The 22,119-nt window shown below is 43.6% G+C and overlaps 1 protein-coding gene across 2 annotated transcripts in view; it reads right to left on the reverse strand.

Annotated features, from left to right (window-relative positions):
• The window catches only part of SLCO3A1 (solute carrier organic anion transporter family member 3A1), a 298,287-nt gene that overhangs the window by 226,325 nt on the left and 49,843 nt on the right, over positions 1-22,119 (reverse strand). For both annotated transcript variants that reach the window (XM_081291314.1, XM_081291313.1), the window contains exon 2: positions 4,548-5,013. In XM_081291314.1, coding sequence (XP_081147440.1) covers positions 4,548-5,013 — 466 coding nt within the window. The remainder of the gene's footprint in view (positions 1-4,547; positions 5,014-22,119) is intronic.

Raw genomic sequence — 22,119 nt, forward strand, 5'->3', positions numbered from 1 at the left:
CCCAGTGTGCTGTACTTTGTTAGACTTACCCTCACAAACTAAGATGCATCTGGTTTTGTCTCCTGGCCTTGGCATCCCAGCAAAGGTGTGGCAGAAACCCATTAAATAAGAAACAAGATCTTAGCACATAAGAGCTAAATTTTAGGCAACCTCTCCCTACCCATGTAAGGTTGGTGCTCAGCAAGGTCACTGAAATATAGAAGGATCAGTAGTTTTCATGGTAGGTCCAGAAGGCAGAATAAGGGTAGGGAAACTTATAAGAAGGCAGATTTCTAACACAACCTAAGGAAAACTTCCAAATGGTATTGCAATTTGGAAATGGAATGAATGGCCACATGATACTATAGTGTCCAAACTGCTGAAGCAGAAGATGAAATAAATCAGCTCACCTGTTCCAGAAGTCTCAGCTCTGATTGACACCCATCTCTACTCAAAGCACCAGGAAACAGGGATGTGATCTTCTATGATGTCCCTCTAGTCTCCCCATCTTTCCCCCAATTCTTCATTCTGACTTTGACACTTAGTTTCCATGCAAACAGCACCTACTGGCTTAAATTTAAGGCAGAATGCTGTCTTATTACCCTTCCTGGCTCCCAGGAATTTTATTTCCTGAAGGTTTCAGGGTGTCTTGTGAAACACCCTAACTTGCACCTGACTCTGAACCACCCTTGACTCCTATACAAACCCCTGCCTTGTAAGCAGATCTCAGATGCACCTGAAATAAGCAGCACTCTCAGACCCAGAGCCCAACCCCATCCAGATAAATGATCTTGGACAAGTTTCTTCACCTCTAAGTATCACAGTTTACCTGTATGCTTCATATTGAGCAGCAACAGTTTTGAAAACTGATTTCTAACAGAGCAATAAATGGTATGGCATATATTCACAAGGGAATACTAGTATGCACCAATAATGTCATGGAATATTTAGTAACATGATGAAATGTTCATGAAATATTAAAATAAATGAAATTACAAAATACTATTTATTATAAACAGTTTCTTGTAAAAAAGCAACCGATGCAGAAAATGAAATTAGAATGACATACACCACAAAACTAGAATTAACTATTCTCCTTTTCTGTATTTGTGAAGTTGCCAATAGTGAACTTGTGAACTTGTATGACTTTTTAACTAGGAATAAAGTTATTTTAAAAATCTTTACTATTCTTTCGCCTTTTCCCTCCTCCTCAAAAACAAACAAAAAGGCAACCAACTAATGTAGAAATCTAGTGAAAGAACATAGTAAAGTAGCCCATTACATCATTCCCCCACCCCTCAGAAAATCAAATACGACTTGCTGTATTTTAAATTTGGAAAAACAAAGGGCAGCTAAGAAAACTGCACTAAAGGAAGGTCACAACATGGAGCTAGCTAGAGACATGACTAGACTCCCAAAGGATCAATTCGTGGACCTCAGCGGGGACCAAATGAGTTCCACCAACACCCTGCCCATTCAGTTCCTCTAGGAACAAAGAGTGCCACGTGCCACCCACGAGTCATTATCTGGCCACCCTGTGAGGCTGAGCTCCGCAATGGTGCTGTACTGAAAAGCCTGCCAGCAGAGTTGAGTCCCCATTCATCCAGTTTTGTCCCCTGATAATAAGCTCCTCTGGCTCCTTTCTGACACTAGAAAGAACTGACTGCAGAATGGTGGCAGCCAGAGAAGGTCCCTGTGAATGGCCCATCCAAGAATTCAGGAGGTTGGCAATAGCTCTGCCACAAAAGGCCAAAGCAAATCGTCGTTTCAGTAAGACTTTTCAGCCTCACTCAAGATAGATAACTTCACTTTTCCTTAAGTGTTAAGGCCTTGCCTCTGACCTAGCCACAAATGTTCAGACTGCACCCATCTGATGACCTACTATGTGGCCAACCTAGAGGCAGGACAGGGCATGCTGATCATTCTTTTCCCCAGCACACTCAAGAAAAGACTGCTTGTAAACAAGCCTTTGTTTTACATGTGCAATATTTAAATCCTTTAGATCACTAATCCAGTGTCACCCTTTAGGCATGTGACCAAATGATTCACAGGCCTCTCTCCAGACAAGCTTTGTAGGAGCGAGAACCAGGAGACACACACATAAAATTATACTCCAGTGAGCTCACATTTATATCTATGGTCCCAGGTCATTCCTTCAGATATCCCTCATCTCTTAGGCTATATATCCCATGGATCCTTCCTGAAACAAAGTGGCTTCAGGAACAAGCACTCAATTAGAGGAGATAAATGCTGAAACATTCTCATGATCATAAAAACTATTTTATGACTCATACAGTAAATGAACGAACCAGTTATTCTCTGCATATGTTATGGTCTTCTTAAATTGTTCGTGGAGAATTTGACCCATGCATGGAATAAAAGCCACCTACTGAGGCCAGTCTGTGCAAAAAGCTTACTCTCTGCTGTTCCTGATAAGCAGATGCATGAAATCATTTCAGAGAGACCCAGAGCAGCCATCTCCACAGCTGTACACTGACACATTTTGGAATCTAATCAGAGACACAAGAGCCACTAAGATGTCCACGCACCATGCAAATAGACACTCAACCAACTCGATTTAATTATCATAGAGAAAAACAGAAGCCTGAGCAGAAATTCAATTGAAATCCTCTTCCTAGCAAAGACTCACTGCAAATCCCATAAACCACACCTCAGAACTGAAGAAGGCCCCTTCCCAAGAATGGTAAGCCCTACTGTTCACACCTTCACCTCCCACATCCAAAGTCAAAACTCTTCCTCATCCTGAAGTTTTGCACATAAAAGCCAACCCATGCAGTGGAGGAGATATCAGAGCCTAACTTCTCGGAGTATCCTTCTAGAAAAGGGTTCAGACACTGCGGCTACAAGCCTCCAGCAGAGGTGAATTAGCACCAGTATGAATTCAGGGGCAATTAAAGAGATTTTTCTCCTTGGTTCCATCATCAGAGATAAGAACTCAACTTTTCACTCCCTATTTCCTTCCCTGCATTGGAGACTGCACTGGGCAGAACACTGCCCAGGAGATTGTTTTAATTGGTGACTAAGAGTAAACAGCTCCCTGTGCCCGCCCCCCCCCCCCCAACATAGACACACACAAAGATAAAATACGAAAACTTTCCCTGGTTTAACTGCTTGCTATTACTGCTACCAGAAAACAACTCCACTGGGGTCCTAAGATAACAGCAGTCAAGTCAGAGACCAGTTGTCTGACTGAAGCTCAGGAGGCCTTTCTTTGCTACATGCTGTAGTCTAGATCCTGATCTGCAATGGATTCATATGATGTGCCTTCCACTGAAGTTCTAGCAGCAGCAAAAGCTAAACGATTACCTCAGTCCCCACCCCCACCATGTCCCTCCTAACCATTTGAGGGAATAGCCATATTTGCTGAGCAGTCCTGAGTTACATCTAGGCCACCAGCACTCCATCTGTGGATGAGGAGACACATACTCTCTACCTTTCCCATCCAGAACATCCCCTTCACAGGGAGCAGAAACATCTATTTGCAACACAGTTGTTCATGAAAGCCCTCCACTCCACAGCTGGGACAGAATGCCACAGAGGAAGATCAGCACTCTGGTGTGTACCCTTTCCAAGCCACTTTATCTCAGAAACCTTGGGCAGTGACAGGTGAAAACTTGCAGACATCAAGCTTTATGTTAAATTTGGTTCAAATTCTATTTTAACTTAAACCTACATATTATAATTAACTTTACACCTCAAGGCACACTGCATATGGGAGGCACAAAGCTTTCCCAGACAGTTAATTGTTTCAAAGCTTAGGACTCAGTGACTAGGGAGTCGGAACAATCCAACGGCTTAAAGAAGGCAAAAATTACACTGGGTAAATAAGAAGATGGAGATGCTCAGCAGGACAGCCTTCAACCTTCCAAATGACCATCCAACAGTGCCACACAAGCAACTTGCAATGTCACTGATAACCCTAGACCTACCTTCTGTCTTTCCTATATAAAATATCAGAAACTAGAACAGTGCAAAATATTTTTTTTAAATATGCAAATCCTTTATCTCTTCCTAAATATCCAGTTCCTGCCCATATCCACATTATTGTAAACATTTATCAGAAATCACCAACTTTGAATTATACCAAATGCCAGCAATGAACCCTCCTTTTGAGCTAAAAAAGAACACTGCCCAAGAGATTGTTTTAATTGGTGACTAAGAGTAAACAGCTCCCTGCGGCTCCCCCACCCCACAACATAGACACACAAAAAGATAAAATACCAAAACTTTCCCTGGTCATGTCTTCCCATGTGAAGTCTGTTAAGGCTCCAATGCAGTGGGGCTAAATTATGCACATGGGAATCACCTGGGAAGCTTTAAAAAAAAAATGCTCCACCCCAGGTTACACCTTGGATCAACTAACTACACTATAGAATTTTGGGGAGAGGAGGGACAACCCCAGAATCAGTATTTTTCAAACCCTGCAGATGTGCAGACAAGACTGAGAATCAATGCCCCAGCAATACCAAAGTACCTGGCCGACTTTTGTCCCAAAGGTCAACACACTCTGGTTGCCAGTGCACACACCCAGCAGGGGCAGCTCCTACCTATGTAAAGCGAGGAGTCCTTCCTCCGCACGTGGTCGTCGATGTAGGAGACCCCCAGGGGCTGCACGGGGGTAGCACCGATGCCCAGGAGCACCTGGGCCCCAATGAGCAGCAAGTACATCATGTTGGTGGCGGTCCTGTTGCGGCAGATGAGGTCAGGGTCGGGCCCCTCGTCGCCACCTGAGCCGTTTGCAGCGCAGACGTCGCGGCCCTCAGCGCCCCAGCGGATCTCGCCAGCCTCGTACTTGTACTGGTGGGTCAGGAACTCTGGCAGTGCCGAGAGCAATGCGCCCAGCGCCATGACGATACCACCGCAGCCGATGAGGCGAGGGCGGTGTCCGCGTGCCCCGAAGTAGCTCACGAAGAGGATGAGCGCCAGGTTTCCAATCTCGAAGCTGCTGGCGATCACACCCACGTCTGCGCTCTGCAGGTTGAACCTGCGCTCCAGGGTGGTCAGGACGCTCACCTGGGAGAGGTGAAAGGACATTTCAAAGCTCATCCAAACAGTCACCAAGGGGGCATCCTCTCTGCCCTTCCTGGACCCTCTCACCCACCTGACATTGGTACCGTTGCAAAAAGGCAGATGGAAACCCAAAGAACCAGAAAAAAATATTTACTGAGTATTATAACCCCAATTCAATGGTTAAAAATTCACTTTCATATGTTGTCTCAGATTTGAATATATACATGTGCCAAAATATTACATGGTACATATAAATAAGTTTTTATGTTCTTTTGTTTGAGCTTAATGTTTTAAATAAAAATAAAAAAATAATCATTTCCATTAAAAAAAAAAATTCACTTTCATAATAGCAAGGCCGTTTTCTGGGCGCCTGTTTGCACCTTGAGAGGTTCTCTAATTTCCCTATCCCAGGTGCTTCCACCACTTAGAGCCCATGAAGTTCAAAAGAAGCCCTAAAGTCCACAGTATGCATCTTTAAAAGGAGCAAAGTTACAAAACACTCACTTGACAAGAGATTCCCTATGCATGTAACCTATGCAAATGCATGCTATACAGTTCATGCTGGGAGACAATAGAAGTACAGGCTCTTTCAGGAGGTCTTTGCAAAGCCTAAGCAAAATAAATAAACAAAAACCTAAATGGCAAATAGACAAGCTAGATTATCTCAGGATAATTATTAGTTCTGCTTTCTTCTGGGAATTTCCACATGATGCACGTTTCTCTAAAGGCCATCAGGTAAACACACTCCTGACTATTCTAAACACTACAGCCCTACCAAGGACCTTCAGATGCAGTATTTTTATGATTTTCCCACCTTTGTATTCTTGTCTGCTCTACATTTAACAAATATTTACTGAATATTTGCTGTTTGCCTGGCAATGCCCTAGACACAAAGGATGGGGAAAATGAGAAAGAGGCACCTGGCTTTGAAAGGCCACCTAACAGGAAGGTATATGTGTGCCCAAATTGACTGGAGGCTCCATTCCTAAAGCAAACCTCACACTGGGGTACCAAGCAGAGAAGCCTTTTTTATGGAGTTTCTTAAGGGACAAGGAAGATGAGCAAGCATCCCTCTCCTTTGCAAGTTCCATGAAGGGTATTACAGGAAATTCAAGCATCCCTACTGTGGGAGATGGCCTCCAATCAAGGCCCTCATGGGCAGGGAAGAGCACTTTAGGAAAAAGAAAGGGCATGAGCCAAAGCCAGCAGCAGCAGTACAGAATGGAGAATCACTGGAAGCAGGGTTGCAAGCAACCATCATGAGGAACTCAAGCTATCCCGAGCCATGTGCTAGAAAGAATGCACATCATGGAGGGAGAAAAACCTGGTGAATCTCTGCTGTTTCCTTAATAAGCTCTGTGGCCTCAGTCACATTACTTAATCTCCCCCAGCCCCAATTCTGTAAAATAGGAATCATGGCATCCACCTGGAGAGACAGGTGTGACAATTAGAAATAATGTATGTGAACTCTGTTGGTTCCATTGGTTGCAGGAGCATATAGAGAGACAGCAAAGCACAATGGGGACAGCAGGCCAAGTCAGGGCTCTGGCTGGACCTCCTGGATACATCCTGACTCTGGGTGATTTTGGCCAAGTCCCTCTGGACTTTAGCTTTCCCATCTGTAAAACAGGGGATAACAATGTAACCTCCCAGGGCTAGTGCCAAGAATAAGCCATGCATATGTGTAAATGTGCAGTGAGCATTAACTATTACCATTATCACTGTTATGGTCATTTAGCTGTGAGCACCAGGGAGCATCCAAGATTTTTAAAGAGCCTAAGGGTCTCACCCAGTATGGCCAATGGATGCTGGAAGAATGAAGAAATGAATGTCAATAGAGAAAAGAGCTGAGCTATTAATGGAGGAAGGGAAAAGAAAATACCCCCACAAACACAGCACCAATGGAAATAAACAGAAAAAGATGTGAGAAGCATTTTAGGCGCAGAGTTGTATATTATAGGCAGACAGGGCTGGGTTGGCTGACCAATTAGGTATGTGCTGCTAAAGCAAGGCAGGAAAAAGAGTCACAAGGAGCTAGCTTCCCTCCCAAAGTACAAACAGAGACACATCTGTAAACATCCATGCATACCCAACCTCCCTGCAATGTCCATACACATACACTTATGCACATTTGTGCACCTGTGAAGGTCAGTATGTCTCTATTTACCCTTACTTTAAAAAGACCAATGTAAAGAGCCTATTCCTCTTTGCCTTCTTTTCAACCATACACATTTAAACTGGATCCTTTAGCCCAATGGTTCCCAGCCCCACCTGAAGATTGAAAGCAGCTGGGGAGCATTGACAACTTCAGGTATATGGTCTCTGGAGGCGTTTCTGTTCCAGTTGGTCCAGGGAGCACCCTGGGATCCTGGGGTGTTGTTAAAGCTCACCAGCTGATTCTAACATGGCTAACATAATGACACATTGTGAGGGTTTCACTATCAGCACTGATAGTGGGCCAGCACTACAGAGGTCTAACACCTACGTACACCCTCTGTCGCCAGGGTTCCAATTGCGATTTCTGTTTCCACTGTGCTTTCTAACCAAGCCAAGGCCAGGCCAGCTCCAACTCATTCATCCCTAGTTATATGATTAGATAGTTATTTTTCAAATGCCAAGTATTTGCAGTTGTTGAAAAAAGAAGCATAGCTGCTTCTGACCTCATCAAAATGGCTCTCAAATACACCCAACACAGGCTTCATTTATTCATTTTTTTCTTTCCAACATAACACAAACACACACAACGGAATAAATTCTCATAGGCAGATAACACGGAAAGCAGTGTAGGACCAAAAAGGCAGGCAGTCCAAAGGCCTGGTGGGGCCTCAGGGGATTCTATCAAGGCTTTTGTGCCGTCTTGAGAGGCACCCAGAACAGCCTAGATGCAGAAGTGAGGCCGGGATGAATCTAGGCAGAACCACCCAAGTGTGACAGAGCCACTTTGAGTAGTCTGATGGTGTGTTAGGTTTCTGCCCTATGACAACAGACCTGAGACAAACAACAAAAAGGAAACTTTATGGAATTCAGTCCATGGTTGCTTGGCCCTGTTGCCAGACAGGATATTATGGTGGGCAGTGTGTGGTGGAGAAAGCTGGACACCTCAGGATGGCCAGGAAGGGGGAGATGGGAGGCAGGCCAGGGTTCCAGTTTCCCTTCAAGGGAACACCCCCAATGATCCCCCTTCCTCCCACTAGGCCCCACTTCCTAAAGTTTCCACCAACCCCCGATAGTGCCATGGGCTGGCAACCAAGTCTCTAATGTGTGGGCCTCTGGGGACATTTAAGATCCAAACCTGTGGATGTGCCCATTGACCTCCACCATGGGAGTGAAGGGCAACAAAGTGGGTGGAAAGACTGAAGCTCCAATTATATTTCATTTCTGCCATGAGGCATGATGACATGCACCCTAGACAGCATATCTGACACGTGACAACTGCTCCATTTCAGCAGGTGCACTCCATCATAAAATATCATGCAGGTGTGTTCGTTGATGATGACAGATAAGACTGGTGGGGACAGAGACAGCTGTGGGCAAAACACAAAATAATCCCGCTGGAGACAGATAACGCCTGCAGCTCTCTGCCCTGGCTCAAACCTGCTCTTTGCAGAGCACCTCCAGGAGTGACAGGAAGTAGCTGAGTCTTTCTCTCCTTGACCTGTGGCCCCTTACAGGACTCAGCTGATGCCTGTCCATCACAGTTAAATTATGCAAACATTCTGAAGTGATGCTTTGTGGATCAATTAGATCAGAGGCTAATGTCTTCACTCATTTAAAACACAATTTTGAGAAGATGGACTAATTAAGTATGCATGAGGCCATAAAAGCCACTTGTGGTTTTTATGTGGCAGTGAACAATCCAGCAATGAAGAAGCTGCATTCTAAAGGGAATGATTGTCTTTACTTAATGGGTAACAGGACTAATGGAAAACATCTTGATAATTGGAGATGAAGGGGCAGCAACTCCAGGGGGAGAAGGAAAGAGGAAATGCCCTGACCCAGGGCCAAGTAGAAATGAAGTTATTATTAAAAAGAATGCAATATTTATCCGATTTCTACTACCCTGATTCAAAAAAAGTATTATTGCATTTTACAATCTGCTGGAGCACTTGTTAAAATCATGGATTCCCCGGCCTTGAGATAATACCTGGAAGAATAAGAGGAATAGAGGAATAAAGGGTTTTTTTTTTTGGGGGGGGGATATGTTTAGTGGTATTCAGGATTGAAGCTAGGGCTTTGCACATGCTAGGCAAGCACACTACCACTGGGCTATACCTCCAGCCCTAGCATGAGGTTTTACAGATGTCTGATGCCCTGTTGCAGCTGAATTACCCTAATCATCCAGAAATACACTCAATATCAATGTAGGGTTATGATTCTCCACTTCTAATGGCAACAAAGTCACTCCCAGAGTGCTGGGGCTCCACCTCCAGAGTTTTGTTTTGGCTTTTAGTACCAGGTATTGAAGTCAGGGATGCTTAACCACTGACCCACATTCCCAGTACCCCCCACCTTTTCTTTCTGAGACAGGGTTGGTTAGTAAGTTGGGTAGGGCCTCACTAATTTGCTGAGGCTGTCTTCAAACTTGTCATCCTCCTGCCTTGGTCTCTTGAGCCACTGGGATTACAGTGGCTCCACACCTGGCACCCCCCAGAGTTTTTGATTCATCAGGCCTGGGTAAGACTGAGAAGGTGTTTGACTGGCTTTCCTTCCTTCAACCATCCTGACCCCATTTAGAAGATGAAAGGGTTTGATGTGACATGAATGGAAAATAATTCCTCCTCATTTGCAGTTTATGGAGACAGTTCCCACCTGTGGAATGCATTGGATGGCTCACCTTTGAGGGTTTGTGCATCATGCTCAGGCCAACTACAAGAAGGAGTGCTTAGCTGCAAAAAAAAGGACTTTGGACCATGTTGAAATATGTACTGTAGTGCAGGACGCACCTGGAAGCCATGGGCAAGTGCATAGGAACCATTCCTCATCTTTAAAAGGAGCAAAGTTACAAAACACTCATTTGACAAGAGATTCTAAAGGTTAGGGGTGGCAGCTCCAAATTGCCTCCCAAGAGATGTGCCCACATTCTTACAATGGCTTGGGTGGTGGAGCTGAGGTCTGGGCTGGAGTCACCTGGGGAATTTTAAGAAAACAGTGCCTGCTCCAAACTTCACTAAGACTGATGGAATGTATGAGAGGTGGGCCTGGGCATCCATATTTTCAATGGAGGAGTATGCATGCACACGTACATGTGTGTGCACACCGCAGAGGGTTGTGGATGCAAGGATGTCCAAAACACTGCCACCTACTCTTATCAGTGGAGTTTTGTAGCAGGGGAGCCTGGAGTTCCAACCTGGCTTTGAGGACACTTGGTCAAATCAATCCTTCTGAGTCTGTTTCCACACCTGTGCCCTGGATACAACAGTAAGTACTCCTGTTGATTGACACGAGAACCAACACTTTGGGGCCTTAGCTCATGGCCTGACAGCAGATCCCAAGAGGTTTGGTGTGTGCTACTCTCAACTAGCATCAGCTCTGCATGCTTCGAGTCAGGGAACCCTGTATGTGGTCTCTTTATCAGTGACTTATCTTTCACACAGGGAATAATGCTTGAGTAACTCCTAAAGCCAATTAATATTCCACCCCTGCAAGAAACCAGTCAAATGAGCTCCCTTTCCTTAAAGGAGCTAGCCTGACATCTTCCTGTGGGAGCTGTGTCTCCTTTCCCAAGTAGAAACCCCAATGAAAGCCCTGCCTGCCTGTTCCCTTTCCATCTTCATCTTGTCAAAAGAGCATAGTGCCTGAGATCACTGTGAGCGCTAATGGCTAATGAGGTCATGCATCAGAGCAGCTGGCACACAGTAGGTACACATTAAAGAGCTAGTCTCATCATTGGTGGGCTTGGTCTTTGTGAGTTCTACAGCTTCAAATTCAATTCCACACACCTAAGTGCTGCTCTGTGGGTGGAGCAAGAAACCTGTGATTATGAGACATCTGGGGAGAGCAGAAGGAAAAAAATCCAGTAACACAGCCTCCAACAGGGTCAGAGTGCCAAAGGGCTCAAGGGAATCAGAACATACGTTTGGCTGTATGTGGAGGAAAAACAGACCCGGGATACAACAAGGATAAACTAGGTTTTTAATAAATTTGGCAAGGAAGGAATTATTACAACCTTCCAGAAGCAAAGATCAATAGCACCGAGGAGGCACAGTAGAGGGAGAATTTAGTTCACCTGGGAAAGGAAGGAATACTATGTGGCTTCAGAGCACTATGCATAGTCTGAGCTAAAACAGTCTTTAAGACTTGAGTTGGCTCTTGATTTGGAGGTCAATGGGGAGCCAAGGGAAGTTCTTTTTTTTTTTTTTTTTAGTTTTTTTTTTTTTTTAAAGAGAGAGTGAGAGAGGAGAGAGAGAGAGAGAGAGAGAATTTCCAATATTTATTTTTTTTTAGTTTTCGGCGGACACAACATCTTTGTTGGTATGTGGTGCTGAGGATCGAACCCGGGCCGCACGCATGCCAGGCGAGCGCGCTACCGCTTGAGCCACATCCCCAGCCCCCCAAGGGAAGTTCTTGATCAGGAATGCCCCTCCATGATAACACAGCATGGAGTAAGGAGAGACCGCTGAGGTACCTATCATGAAGTCCCGATAAGAAATGAGGCTTTAGCATGTTATTGTTGGTACGGCATCAAGATGACTACCTGTGTGAGAGATGTCTCTAAACTCAAATTTTATAGACCTGGCAGTTGACAGGAGGCATGGACTAAAGAAGGGCCCCTTGTCAGGGAGCAAATGCTAACAACAATCCAAGAGAAGTCAAGCTCATGGTAGTCTTACAAAAGACCTGTAGTTCCTCCTCCCAGAGTTTCCTGGCCAGAGTTTGGCACACTTTCTGTAAAGGGCCAGACAGTACATATTTTAGACTTCCAGGCCATATGATCACTATTCAACTCCACCATTATAGCATAAAAGCAGCACTTATAGACAACACAGATGGCCGTGTTTCAATAAAACTTTATTTATAAAAATCAGGCAGTGGGCCAGACATGGTGGCCTACAGACCTAAGCAGAATGTTAAACCTCTGTTCTAATAGTTCTCCATCAATTCACCACAAGAAATCACATTATTCCTTTGGTAATAAAAACACAAACCACTGAAAACAAGTTTATGAAGCACTCTTGTTACTAAAGGACACACACAGAGTCATGCTAGGTACAACATTAATGCCAGTTCGTGGTGGTGTTTTAATCCTACAAAAGCAATCTGCAAGATAACTTGAGTTTGTGGTCTGACATGCCAAGGATATATCTTCTGATAGTGAAATAGGGGGAAGGGGCTTAACTCCATAAGCCCAGAAATCATTTCCCTATGATGAAGCAGCAACAGCAATTTCATCAGCTGAGTGAAGCCCACTATATGTTTCTGTTTTTCATCTAAAGAGTAGCTCCTTGGAGCGAGTGATTTAATGCCCCAGGGGAACAGTACACAAAGCACATTCACTTGTGAATTGCAGGATCCCACGTTTGCAGAAGCAGGTCACAGAGGACAGCAGGTGCAGCCTCTTATACTTGCTGTGGTGGCACAGAGCCCCCCTCCTGCTTCCCAAGTTCACCAGGAAAGAAAGACAGTCAAAGCTGCTTTATTTCTGGGATGACTTGGCCCATATTAGGCCCAGAAAAGTTGGAATAAATGGGTGTGGTCTTAAAGCTTTATTTTTTTTTTTTAAGCAGAGTAAGAATTATGTGGAGGATCCCTTAGACATTGATTCTGGCCTCCAGCATATGTCAAAAGCATCACTGATAACAAGTTTATAAAGCACTCCTGTTGCTAACATGGAAAATTCATTCTTGGCAGTTTTGGTGTAAGTTTATTTTTGTTTTTTAATCCCATGGAAGTAATTTCAAAACAAGTTCCATTTCTTATCTGATGTTCCAAGGATATGTCTTCTCATAGGGGGGGTTAGCAATGAAACACATGCAATTTGAGAACCTTACTGTAACTGTGTAACACTAAGCACGGCACTTAGCCTGATGTTCCCCTTCCAGTCTATAACATGGAGGTGACAATTCCAGCCTTACATCTTGTCATGAAGTTCCAATGGAGAATCGCTCTGCATGGTGGTTGCTGGGACAGCAGGTGTGCACACAGCTGCACATGGCTTTTCCCTTCATTGCAGCAGAATCCTGAGCTACCTGCTCTCCCGTGGGCCACTTCTGTATCACCCTCTCTATCTGGCTTTTTTAGGAGCACTATCGTTTTCTCTAATCACCTTGAATGAGAGTGACAGCCTCGGCCTGCCCATCTTTGGAAAGGCCTCCATGGTCTCGGAGATTCCATCTCTGCTGTGTCCTGTACTTTCCTCTACTTCATTATTTGCATCTTCAGACCATTTCCCTCCCTACAGCCCCTAGTTTCTCTCATCTCTCCTTTCCTGCTTGTCTTCCCTAAATGGCCTTCCCTAAAGTACAACATTGGCAGGTTTGGTTGGTTTTTTTTTTCCCCAAATTATTCCTTGTATCCAGTGAATTTTCATGTTCCAATTTATTCTAATTGTAACATTTTATAATTCTCTTCTTTAAAAATCACTCCATGTAATTGCTTCAAGCTTAAAAATCTCTCATTGATTTTTCTCTGTAGCTCTTTGCTCTATCATGGAAAAACAAAGGCTCCCCATCCCTACTGGGTAGAGTCAACTAATAGAATGTTCTCCCACTTGGTACCTGAGCTTTAAAGTCATTAACAGATATCCTGGCATCAGGCCGACTCTTATTAATAGTTTGTGTTTAGCACCTTTCACAAAACAACTGAGACACTGTTCCAATTCACAATTTACATGGTGCCAGATCTCTTTTATTAGAGAAATCCAAGAACAAAAGGGATTAAATGATTTCCTCAGTAGTCAACTAAAAAGTATAGAGGACCAGACATGGTCTTAAGAAAGATTTTAGTCTAACACACTAACAAAATCTATGCATACACATATACACCCTGGGCAGAATTGTTTTCACTGAATCAGCCTTCGGAATATGCTCTAGGGCCCTGGCTTACTGTCAGATGAATTGAAAAACCCCACAGTGAGTACCTATGCTGTGTGCCTGGCTCTGATCCACAGGCTGAAGATGCAAAGTTTGTTAATATTCTATCCCCATGTTGGCCCTGTGTAATGGAGATGCCACGGTAGAAATAGGCAATGATCATAAAGGGTGAATAAAGTTTCTCTACACCATAATAAAGAGAAACTTACAGTCAGTATCCAAAGAAATAGCACAGTAAGTACCCAGCAATGGGGAAGGAAAGCCGCATGGGGGAGACTCTGGAATGGGGGCACCATTAGTTATAGTTACATTGAACATATATTAATTATTTAAGCCAAGTACAGTACTGAGTGCTTTACACACACTAGCAGGTGTGAGTGCTTTACACACACTAGCAGGTGTATTCTACACTGATTCAACAGGTGCTTAATATTACCATCCCAATCACACCCATGAGGAACCTGAGCAGGGAGAAGATAACTAACCACCTCACTGAAGGCCATGAAGACCCCAGGGATCCCAGAGCCCCTGAGTGATCAAACACTGTGCCCCAGCTTCAGTGAGACAGCCTGGATCCAAGTGGGAAGGCTAAGGGAACAATCAGGCAAGCAGACAGGCCCCAAGCAATTAACAACCAAACTTGCTATTAAAAAAGGAAAAGTTAGTTATTATTTAAAACATTATGTAGGAATAAATGAGGGCACATTGCGAATGTCTTGGCTGGGCACAGAATCACGAGCCACCACACAGCTTTGTCGATTCAAACAGCAATTCTTTATTCCTGAACTCACACCGGCCTCCACACATGCTCTGGGGCAATCCCAGTTCTCCTCCACCCAATTCACCTACTCCACGAGGCTTTTTTCCAATCTCCTTTGAATCTCAGGAGAACTCAATGGGAACAAGCAGTAGGAACACCCTAATCCCGGCAGCAATAATCCTCAACCTCCAACTTCCCTAAAACCCCTATTGTCTTAAACCGGGAACGCCCTAAACCCAAGGACCGGGATACTTCCTCAAACCTGATCAGCTCTAAACCCAGATCCGCCCTGGTCCTTGAGCAAGGTCACCTTACATGCAATGTCAACAGCGAAATCCATTTAACATGGGGTACGCTAGCAAGGAAATTTTGATGCGTCATTCCTACTTGGCAATGGCCCTCAGCAGCACATGTAATTTTTATAGCTCTGGGTTAAACAAAGATAAATAGCTTTCTTTACCACAAAATTTATGACAGTTTTCCAAATGGTAATGTTCATTGTCTGTTATCCATCAAAAGTATAATTATGTAGCATTTTCAGAAATTCCCTTAAACTTGGAATATTTTTTAGAATTTTTTTTTTTTTTTAGAAAAAGTAGGCATTCCTTGAAAACGTGTGTGTGTGTGTGTGTGTGTGTGTGTGTGTGTGTGTGTACATGTGTATTTTCAAGGCTGATCTTAGAAATTTTTTAATCAAGTGCTAGAAAAAGCTCTACCTCTCATAGGAACTAATTCTTATTTCCAGTTTTATTTTTCTTTTTGCTTTGCTTACTAGGAATCTCATATGGCTCTACTAGAGTAATAGTTTGAGACGTCAGGGCTAAGCATATGCATTTCATTTCTTCTTCTTCTTTTTTATATTTATTTTTTGGTTAGACACAATACCTTTATTTTGTTTAAATTTAGTTTTATGTGGTGTTGAGGATTGAACCCAGGGCCTCGCGCATGCTAGGCGAGCACTCTACCTCTGAGCCACAACCCCAGCCCCTCATTTCTTCTTCTTGAACTCAAATTCTACTTGTAATTCCACAGAAGTAAGTTGTTTACAAACTGCTTCCACCAGGCTTGGGTACAAAAATCACTGTATTAAAATTCTTCAAGAGCAACTTACCACACAGGTCATACCAAGCTTTATCAGACAGGTTAAATCCTAAATACCAAGATAATCTACTTCCACATAATTATATTCTCTTTTGGAAATGAACCCCATAAATAAGCTGATAAGAAAATAAGACAGTTAGCAAAGCTTGTGCATCCTGGTATAAGATAAACACAGGTCAGAACAAAACAACACCTGCTTATGTGCAGCATTAAAAAGCTTCTAGAAGAATAAGGATGTCTAATTTTGTGTCAAAGCTGTGAAAGAAATAACCACACACATCAAGAGCTCACCTTGTCCACCTGTCCACACCAGCTCACTGCTCTCATCTGTCTGTCAATCCTTCCCATTATTTGAGTGTATCTCAGGCCAAAATACCCTCGGCTTCACCTGAGACATAGTGCTTGATGGCAGGACCAAATAGACAGCACTGCAAAAGTGGGTGTTGCTGATCCAGCCTCTTTTCCACAGTCAGCTGGAAGGAACCCAAAACCCACAGGAGTGAAGTCACATACCCAGGATCACACTCCTGTCAATGACAGGGAGGTATCCTGACACCCAGTCCAGCTTTATGCCCCCCATGTTAGAAGAAAAGTAGACATGTTGCTACTTGGTTCTACTCCTTCATGAGTCAGTTTACTATTTCTTGGATGCAGGTTACAAGTTCAAGGTGTTAAAAATGCTGTACCAATAGGTACCAAAACAAGAACCCAAACATGTGCTTATAACTGAACACAGAAGTGGAGAGGTAAATATCAGTGCATGATGTGACTAGAGTACCTCTTCCTGCTGGAGCTGGATGTGGAGAATCCTCTTCAGAGGAAGTGTTAACAGAGGGCGTGCCAGCTAACTCCACTGCTCTGGACCTCAGGTGAGGCAGAACATAAAGGCAGGATATGGTAAAGGAAAGCTGCTCAGCCATGGCAGCCAGGAAGCAGAGAGAGACAGGAGTCAGGGACAAGATATAATCCCAGAAGGCATGCTCCAAGTACCTCCTTCCTCCAGCCACACCCTGCCTGTCTACAGTTACCATCTAGTAGTCCATTCAAATTATTAACCCATGAAATGGATTAATCCACTGATGAGATTGCAGCTCTCATTGCCCAAAAGCCAGACCTCTGAACCTTGGTGCACTGGAACCGTGCTTTCAGCATATGAACATCCATGGGGACATTACAGATCCAAACCATAAAAGAGGGTATATGCAGAGGGGTGCCCACCTTACCACCACCCAGGTAAGAGCAGCCCCTTCTCTGGCTCAACACAGATCCCTCTACCTACACTATCCCCTCCCATCTCTAAAAAACTTTCTCCATCAATGCTGTGCCCTAGTTTCTTCCTCTTCACTCCCGCCCACCTCCCCTGGCTCCATTCCTACCCTATCCACACACTTGCCCCACTCTCACCCAAGTAAAAACAACTTCAAATCAGAAATCCCCTTTCTCGTTATTGCCATCCTCCTCCTTTCCTTCTAACAAGCATTATCAAGAAAGTCCCCATTTGCTGGGCACAGCTCCCTGTTTTCTATGCTGCCAACTCCATGCAGGGTTGGCATTCCTCATTTCTATCACTGCCATGCTGTGGCCACAGGAAGCTGCTGTTGATAAAGAATCCCAATGACCTCCAACTTCTTTGATTGTTATTTTCCTGTCCTCATGATATCAGGTTTCTCTGTGATCTCCAGCATAGCTGACCACTCTCTGTTATGACAGGTACAACTTAGCTGTCCCCGATTCTTTCCCGACCTCCCGGGTATGCCCTCTCCTCCTCCTCTTCTCTTGTTTTCTATGGCTGGAATTCTCCAAGGTGATATCCAACAGTACATCCTGATATTTTTCTGTCTCCTACATACTTTTGACACCCAATCTTTCTTGCTCTCTGGCCACACTGCACCTCTGTGCCCCAAACACCTGCAGCGGATGATGACAGGCCCTCTACCTCGAGGTGGTAATGGCACCGAGACTCTTCTGATCCCAGCACAGACTTCTGCTCTTCTCAGCCTTCTTCCATGAACATTAGCACCTCACCAACCTCTGCACAGACCCAGGCCCCAGAACTCAGGTAGTCAGCCCAAGGTTCCCATCCAGGTGGTATCTGGTCTTCCCAGTGTGTCCACTTTCCTGTCTCACCTCATCCCATCCACTCCCCACTCAATCCTCATGAGTTATTCCCCCACTTAAAACTCTCTAGTGATATGCTCTTCCAATTGGAAAAGTCTGTTCTTTGAGGTGACGGATCTGCTGTGATCCTGCCATACTCTGCCCCTCTGGCCTCCCTTCTACACCAAATAGTATTTGTACTTTGCTACACTGGCCTGGATCTTCCCCCAGCCCAATCCCACTTAGTTTGGAAATCCCGATTTACCCAGCAATAGGCTGCTCACATCCTTCCTCCTCCTCCCAGAAGGCTTCTCTGCCTTCATATTTTCCCCATGGTTCAATACAGACCCCCCACACAGTGGTCACTATTTTAACACATCTCTTGTCCCTCATGGAGGCTGAGAGCCCCTTGAGGACAAGTATTGTCTTGTCATGTCTGGGACCCTGCTCCAGAGCATAGAGCTGAACACATGATGGCTATGCCAGATGGCTGCATACAGCAGTGCAGGACATACACCATACAGAATAAAGGCACCCCTCTGAGGTGCCTTTGTTCTGAACACTCCATTCACCCCAGCTGCGTCCACTGAAGGAAAAGCCACCAATGTCTCACTCCAAGTTATGGCTCTTTATGGGTGAGAAACAGTCTGACCTAGTGAATGCCCATAGTAAATCCCTTGCCCTCCCACCATGACCCAGTGATCCCTCCCCTTTGCACAAGTACCTAAGTCAGCATCTCAGCCTAGCCGTTCTGTTTACTCCTAGATGTGCAGGATGTCAGAGAACTTCTAAAATGGTGGTGGTGGCTATGCTAATTAACTGCTTGGAAATGCAAGCAAGCTGGTCTCAAATTCAACAGTGCCTGTGAGCAAGCACTAAGCCTTGTGACAGTTCCTGAGGGAAGAAAAACTCACCAACCAACTTTTAGCCTCAACAAGGCACCAGGCCATCTGTTCCTGGGCTCCCCTGCTGTTTTTCCTCCTAGCACCTGCAGTTACTCTGAGAACTGCCCGCATGTCCTCTGAATGTCAAGTGTCACTTAGTAAAAGTGATGGGAAGGTCAGATGAGCTGATTATGTGCAAAGCATCAGACCAATGACTAGGTGCCCAGGAAGACAGTCTCTGCCCTCACTGAACCAATGAAAAAAGTTAACAAGACAGCATTTCCAGTACTGGACACTGTTGTTATCACTCAACATACATTAACCCATTGCACTCTCCTTAGGTAGGTCCTATTGTTATTCCAGTCTACAGCTGAGGAAACAGAGGCTCCAAGGCTCAAGGTGTAGTAATTTGCCCAGGTCTTGTAGGTAGCAAAGGACAGGACCAGGCTTCTCAAGCCCAGGCAATCTGGAGCCAGAGTCCATACTTTTAACTGGTATGCAATTTTTCCTCTCTAGAAGGTAGGAAAAGATTATGTGGCTGGAATAGCAATTTGAGAAGCTTGGAAAATATTTTCATCAAAGAATAATGATAAAACTGGACCAAATTATTAAAAATAACCATTTCAAGTCTCAGGAAATAGACTAAAAGCATACAACTAACTGAGCATTTATTTATGAACAACTTCTGAACAACTGGGGTGAGAACTAGTGGGAATCTGGTTCTTGCCTTCTCTCCAGGACCCCACCCCGGTTGAAGGCTGGCATGGTAGTTCTACCCCACAGGGCTGTTCATGCAAACCAGCCACCCAAGGGAATTCACTTTGTTTGCAATAGAACATGAACAACTACACACTGAGTGATATCATACCAAGATTGACAGCAACAAAGAAGGAAATCTTCCTCATCTCCCCAGAAGTTGTGGTCCTGGCTAGGGCAACCAACAAACTGACAGACTAGACAGAAATTTAAGAGAAAGATTAGCCATAAGGGTCTCTACATCTCTGGTTGACCAGAAGACCATGCTCAAATGCTAGAGAGAAGGGAGACTTTCATTCTTGGTTGACAATAAGTCTGTGTGCACAGACAGAAGACAGGCAAAAGGGTCCACAAGAAAGTACTAGCTGCCTTGACGTTGAATTCAATCCTAGTGGTCGTGGCATTTGAACAGAAACTCTGACCAACCACTGACTACATGCACACAGAGGCAAACCCTGTAAAGTCGAGCTTAAAAATGAATAATTTAAAACATGAATAAAAACAAAAATCTGAACCAAGATACAAGTAGCCATATACTAAAGATTCCCCGGATTTAGTCTAGGCAAGTAATTAAACAAATCACAACAACAACTAACCTTCAGGGATTTGAGAACCAAATTCATAAGTGCCAGAGGATATGATCTTAAATGTCCAGTTTTCAATAGAAAATTAAAAGATGTGCAACAAACAAACAAAAATGTGGTCCTTAGCAGATAGGAAAGAAAAAAACCAATCAAATGAAATTAATATCAGAGGAGACCTCAACATTGAACATCAAAGACTCAAAGCACCTATAACAAATATGTCCAAAGAACAACAGAAATCCATGTTTAAAGACAAATATCAGGGGCTGGGGATGTGGCTCAAGCGGTAGCGTGCTCGCCTGGCATGCATGCGGCCCGGGTTCGATCCTCAGCACCATATACAAACAAAGATGTTGTGTCCTCCGAGAACTAAAAAATAAATATTAAAAATTCTCTCTCTCTCTCCTCTCTCACTCTCTCTCTCTCTCTCTCTCTCCCCCTCTCTCTCCTCTCTCACTCTCCTCTCTCACTCTCTCTTAAAAAAAAAAATAAAGACAAATATCAGCATGATGATAATAACAAATAAAGAATCTTAATAAAGATTAAAAAGGAACCAAATGGAAATTTTGGAGTTGAAAAGTACAATGAAGAAAAGATTCTTTATGGAAGCTCAGTATCAAATATGAGATGTTTGGAGAAAGAATCAGTGAATCTGGTGATAAATCAGTATTATCCAATCTGAAGAACAAAGAAGGAAACTGAACAGAACCTCCAGAGACCTTTGGGATGCCATCAAGCATACCAATATACATGAAAGAGGAGTCCCATAAGGAAGGGAGGGAAAGAGGGAGGCAGAAAAATAATAATAATAATGGCCCAAAGATTCAAAATGTAATAAAAAGCATAAATCTACAGATCCAAGAAGTTCAATAAACCCCAAGTTGGAAAAACACTAAAAGATCCATACCTAAAAAACAGTCTGTTAAAAGGCAACAGAAAATACTGAAAGCAGAGAAGGGGTGGGAGAAGACACATCAATACCAGGGATCCTCCATTAGATTAACAGCCACTTTTCATCAAAAACAACTTAGGCCAGAAAACAGTAGAATGATATATTTGAAGCACTGAAAGAAAAATCTGTCAACCAAGAACAGTAGTCAGCAAAACTGACAAAGAAAGCTGTTCCTAGAAAATAAGAACAGAGAATTCACTGCTAGTAGATCTTCCTTGCACAGAATACCAAAGGAATTCCTTCAGGTGGAAAGAAAATGACACCTACAAGAACTCATACATACATTAAGAAATAAAGAACACCATAAAAGTTAACCATGTGGGCAAACACAAAGGCTACATGCATGTAATTTTCCTCTTTATTTAACTTATTTTAAAGGCTTGTGATTGCACAGAAAAATAGCACAACATTCACAACATGTATAAATATACTAAACATGACTATCATCATAACACAAGAGAGGGGCAAGAAACAGAGCTAGATTGGAATAAATTTCTGTATTCTACAAGAATTCAGTTACCACTGATCTAAAGGAGACCTTGACAACTAGGTATATACTATACATGCAGTCCCTAAGAAAATAATTCAAAACATAAGGAACAAAGAAAGTAAAATATTTAACACAATAAAGGCAATAAAAGAAGGAAGAGAGGAACAAAAAAGAATGAGACAGAAAACAAACCACAAAAATGGCAGATGTAAAATCAACCACATCACCCTAATAACAGAGCCCAAAATACTTGAAGGAAAGATTGACAAAAAGAGAAACAAAATGATTCAACCCTAACAGTTGGAAAGGTTCATATTCCACTTAAGAATAAAACAAAAACAAGCTGGGCATAGTGAATCACAAAGTTTGAGGCCAACCTGAACAATAGCGAGGCCCTAAGCAACTCAGCAAGACCCTATCTCAAAACAAAAAAATAAAATGGTCTGGGAATGTGGC

This window comes from Spermophilus citellus (assembly GCF_964194105.1).
Source record: "Spermophilus citellus genome assembly, chromosome: 4".
NCBI lineage: Eukaryota > Metazoa > Chordata > Mammalia > Rodentia > Sciuridae > Spermophilus > Spermophilus citellus.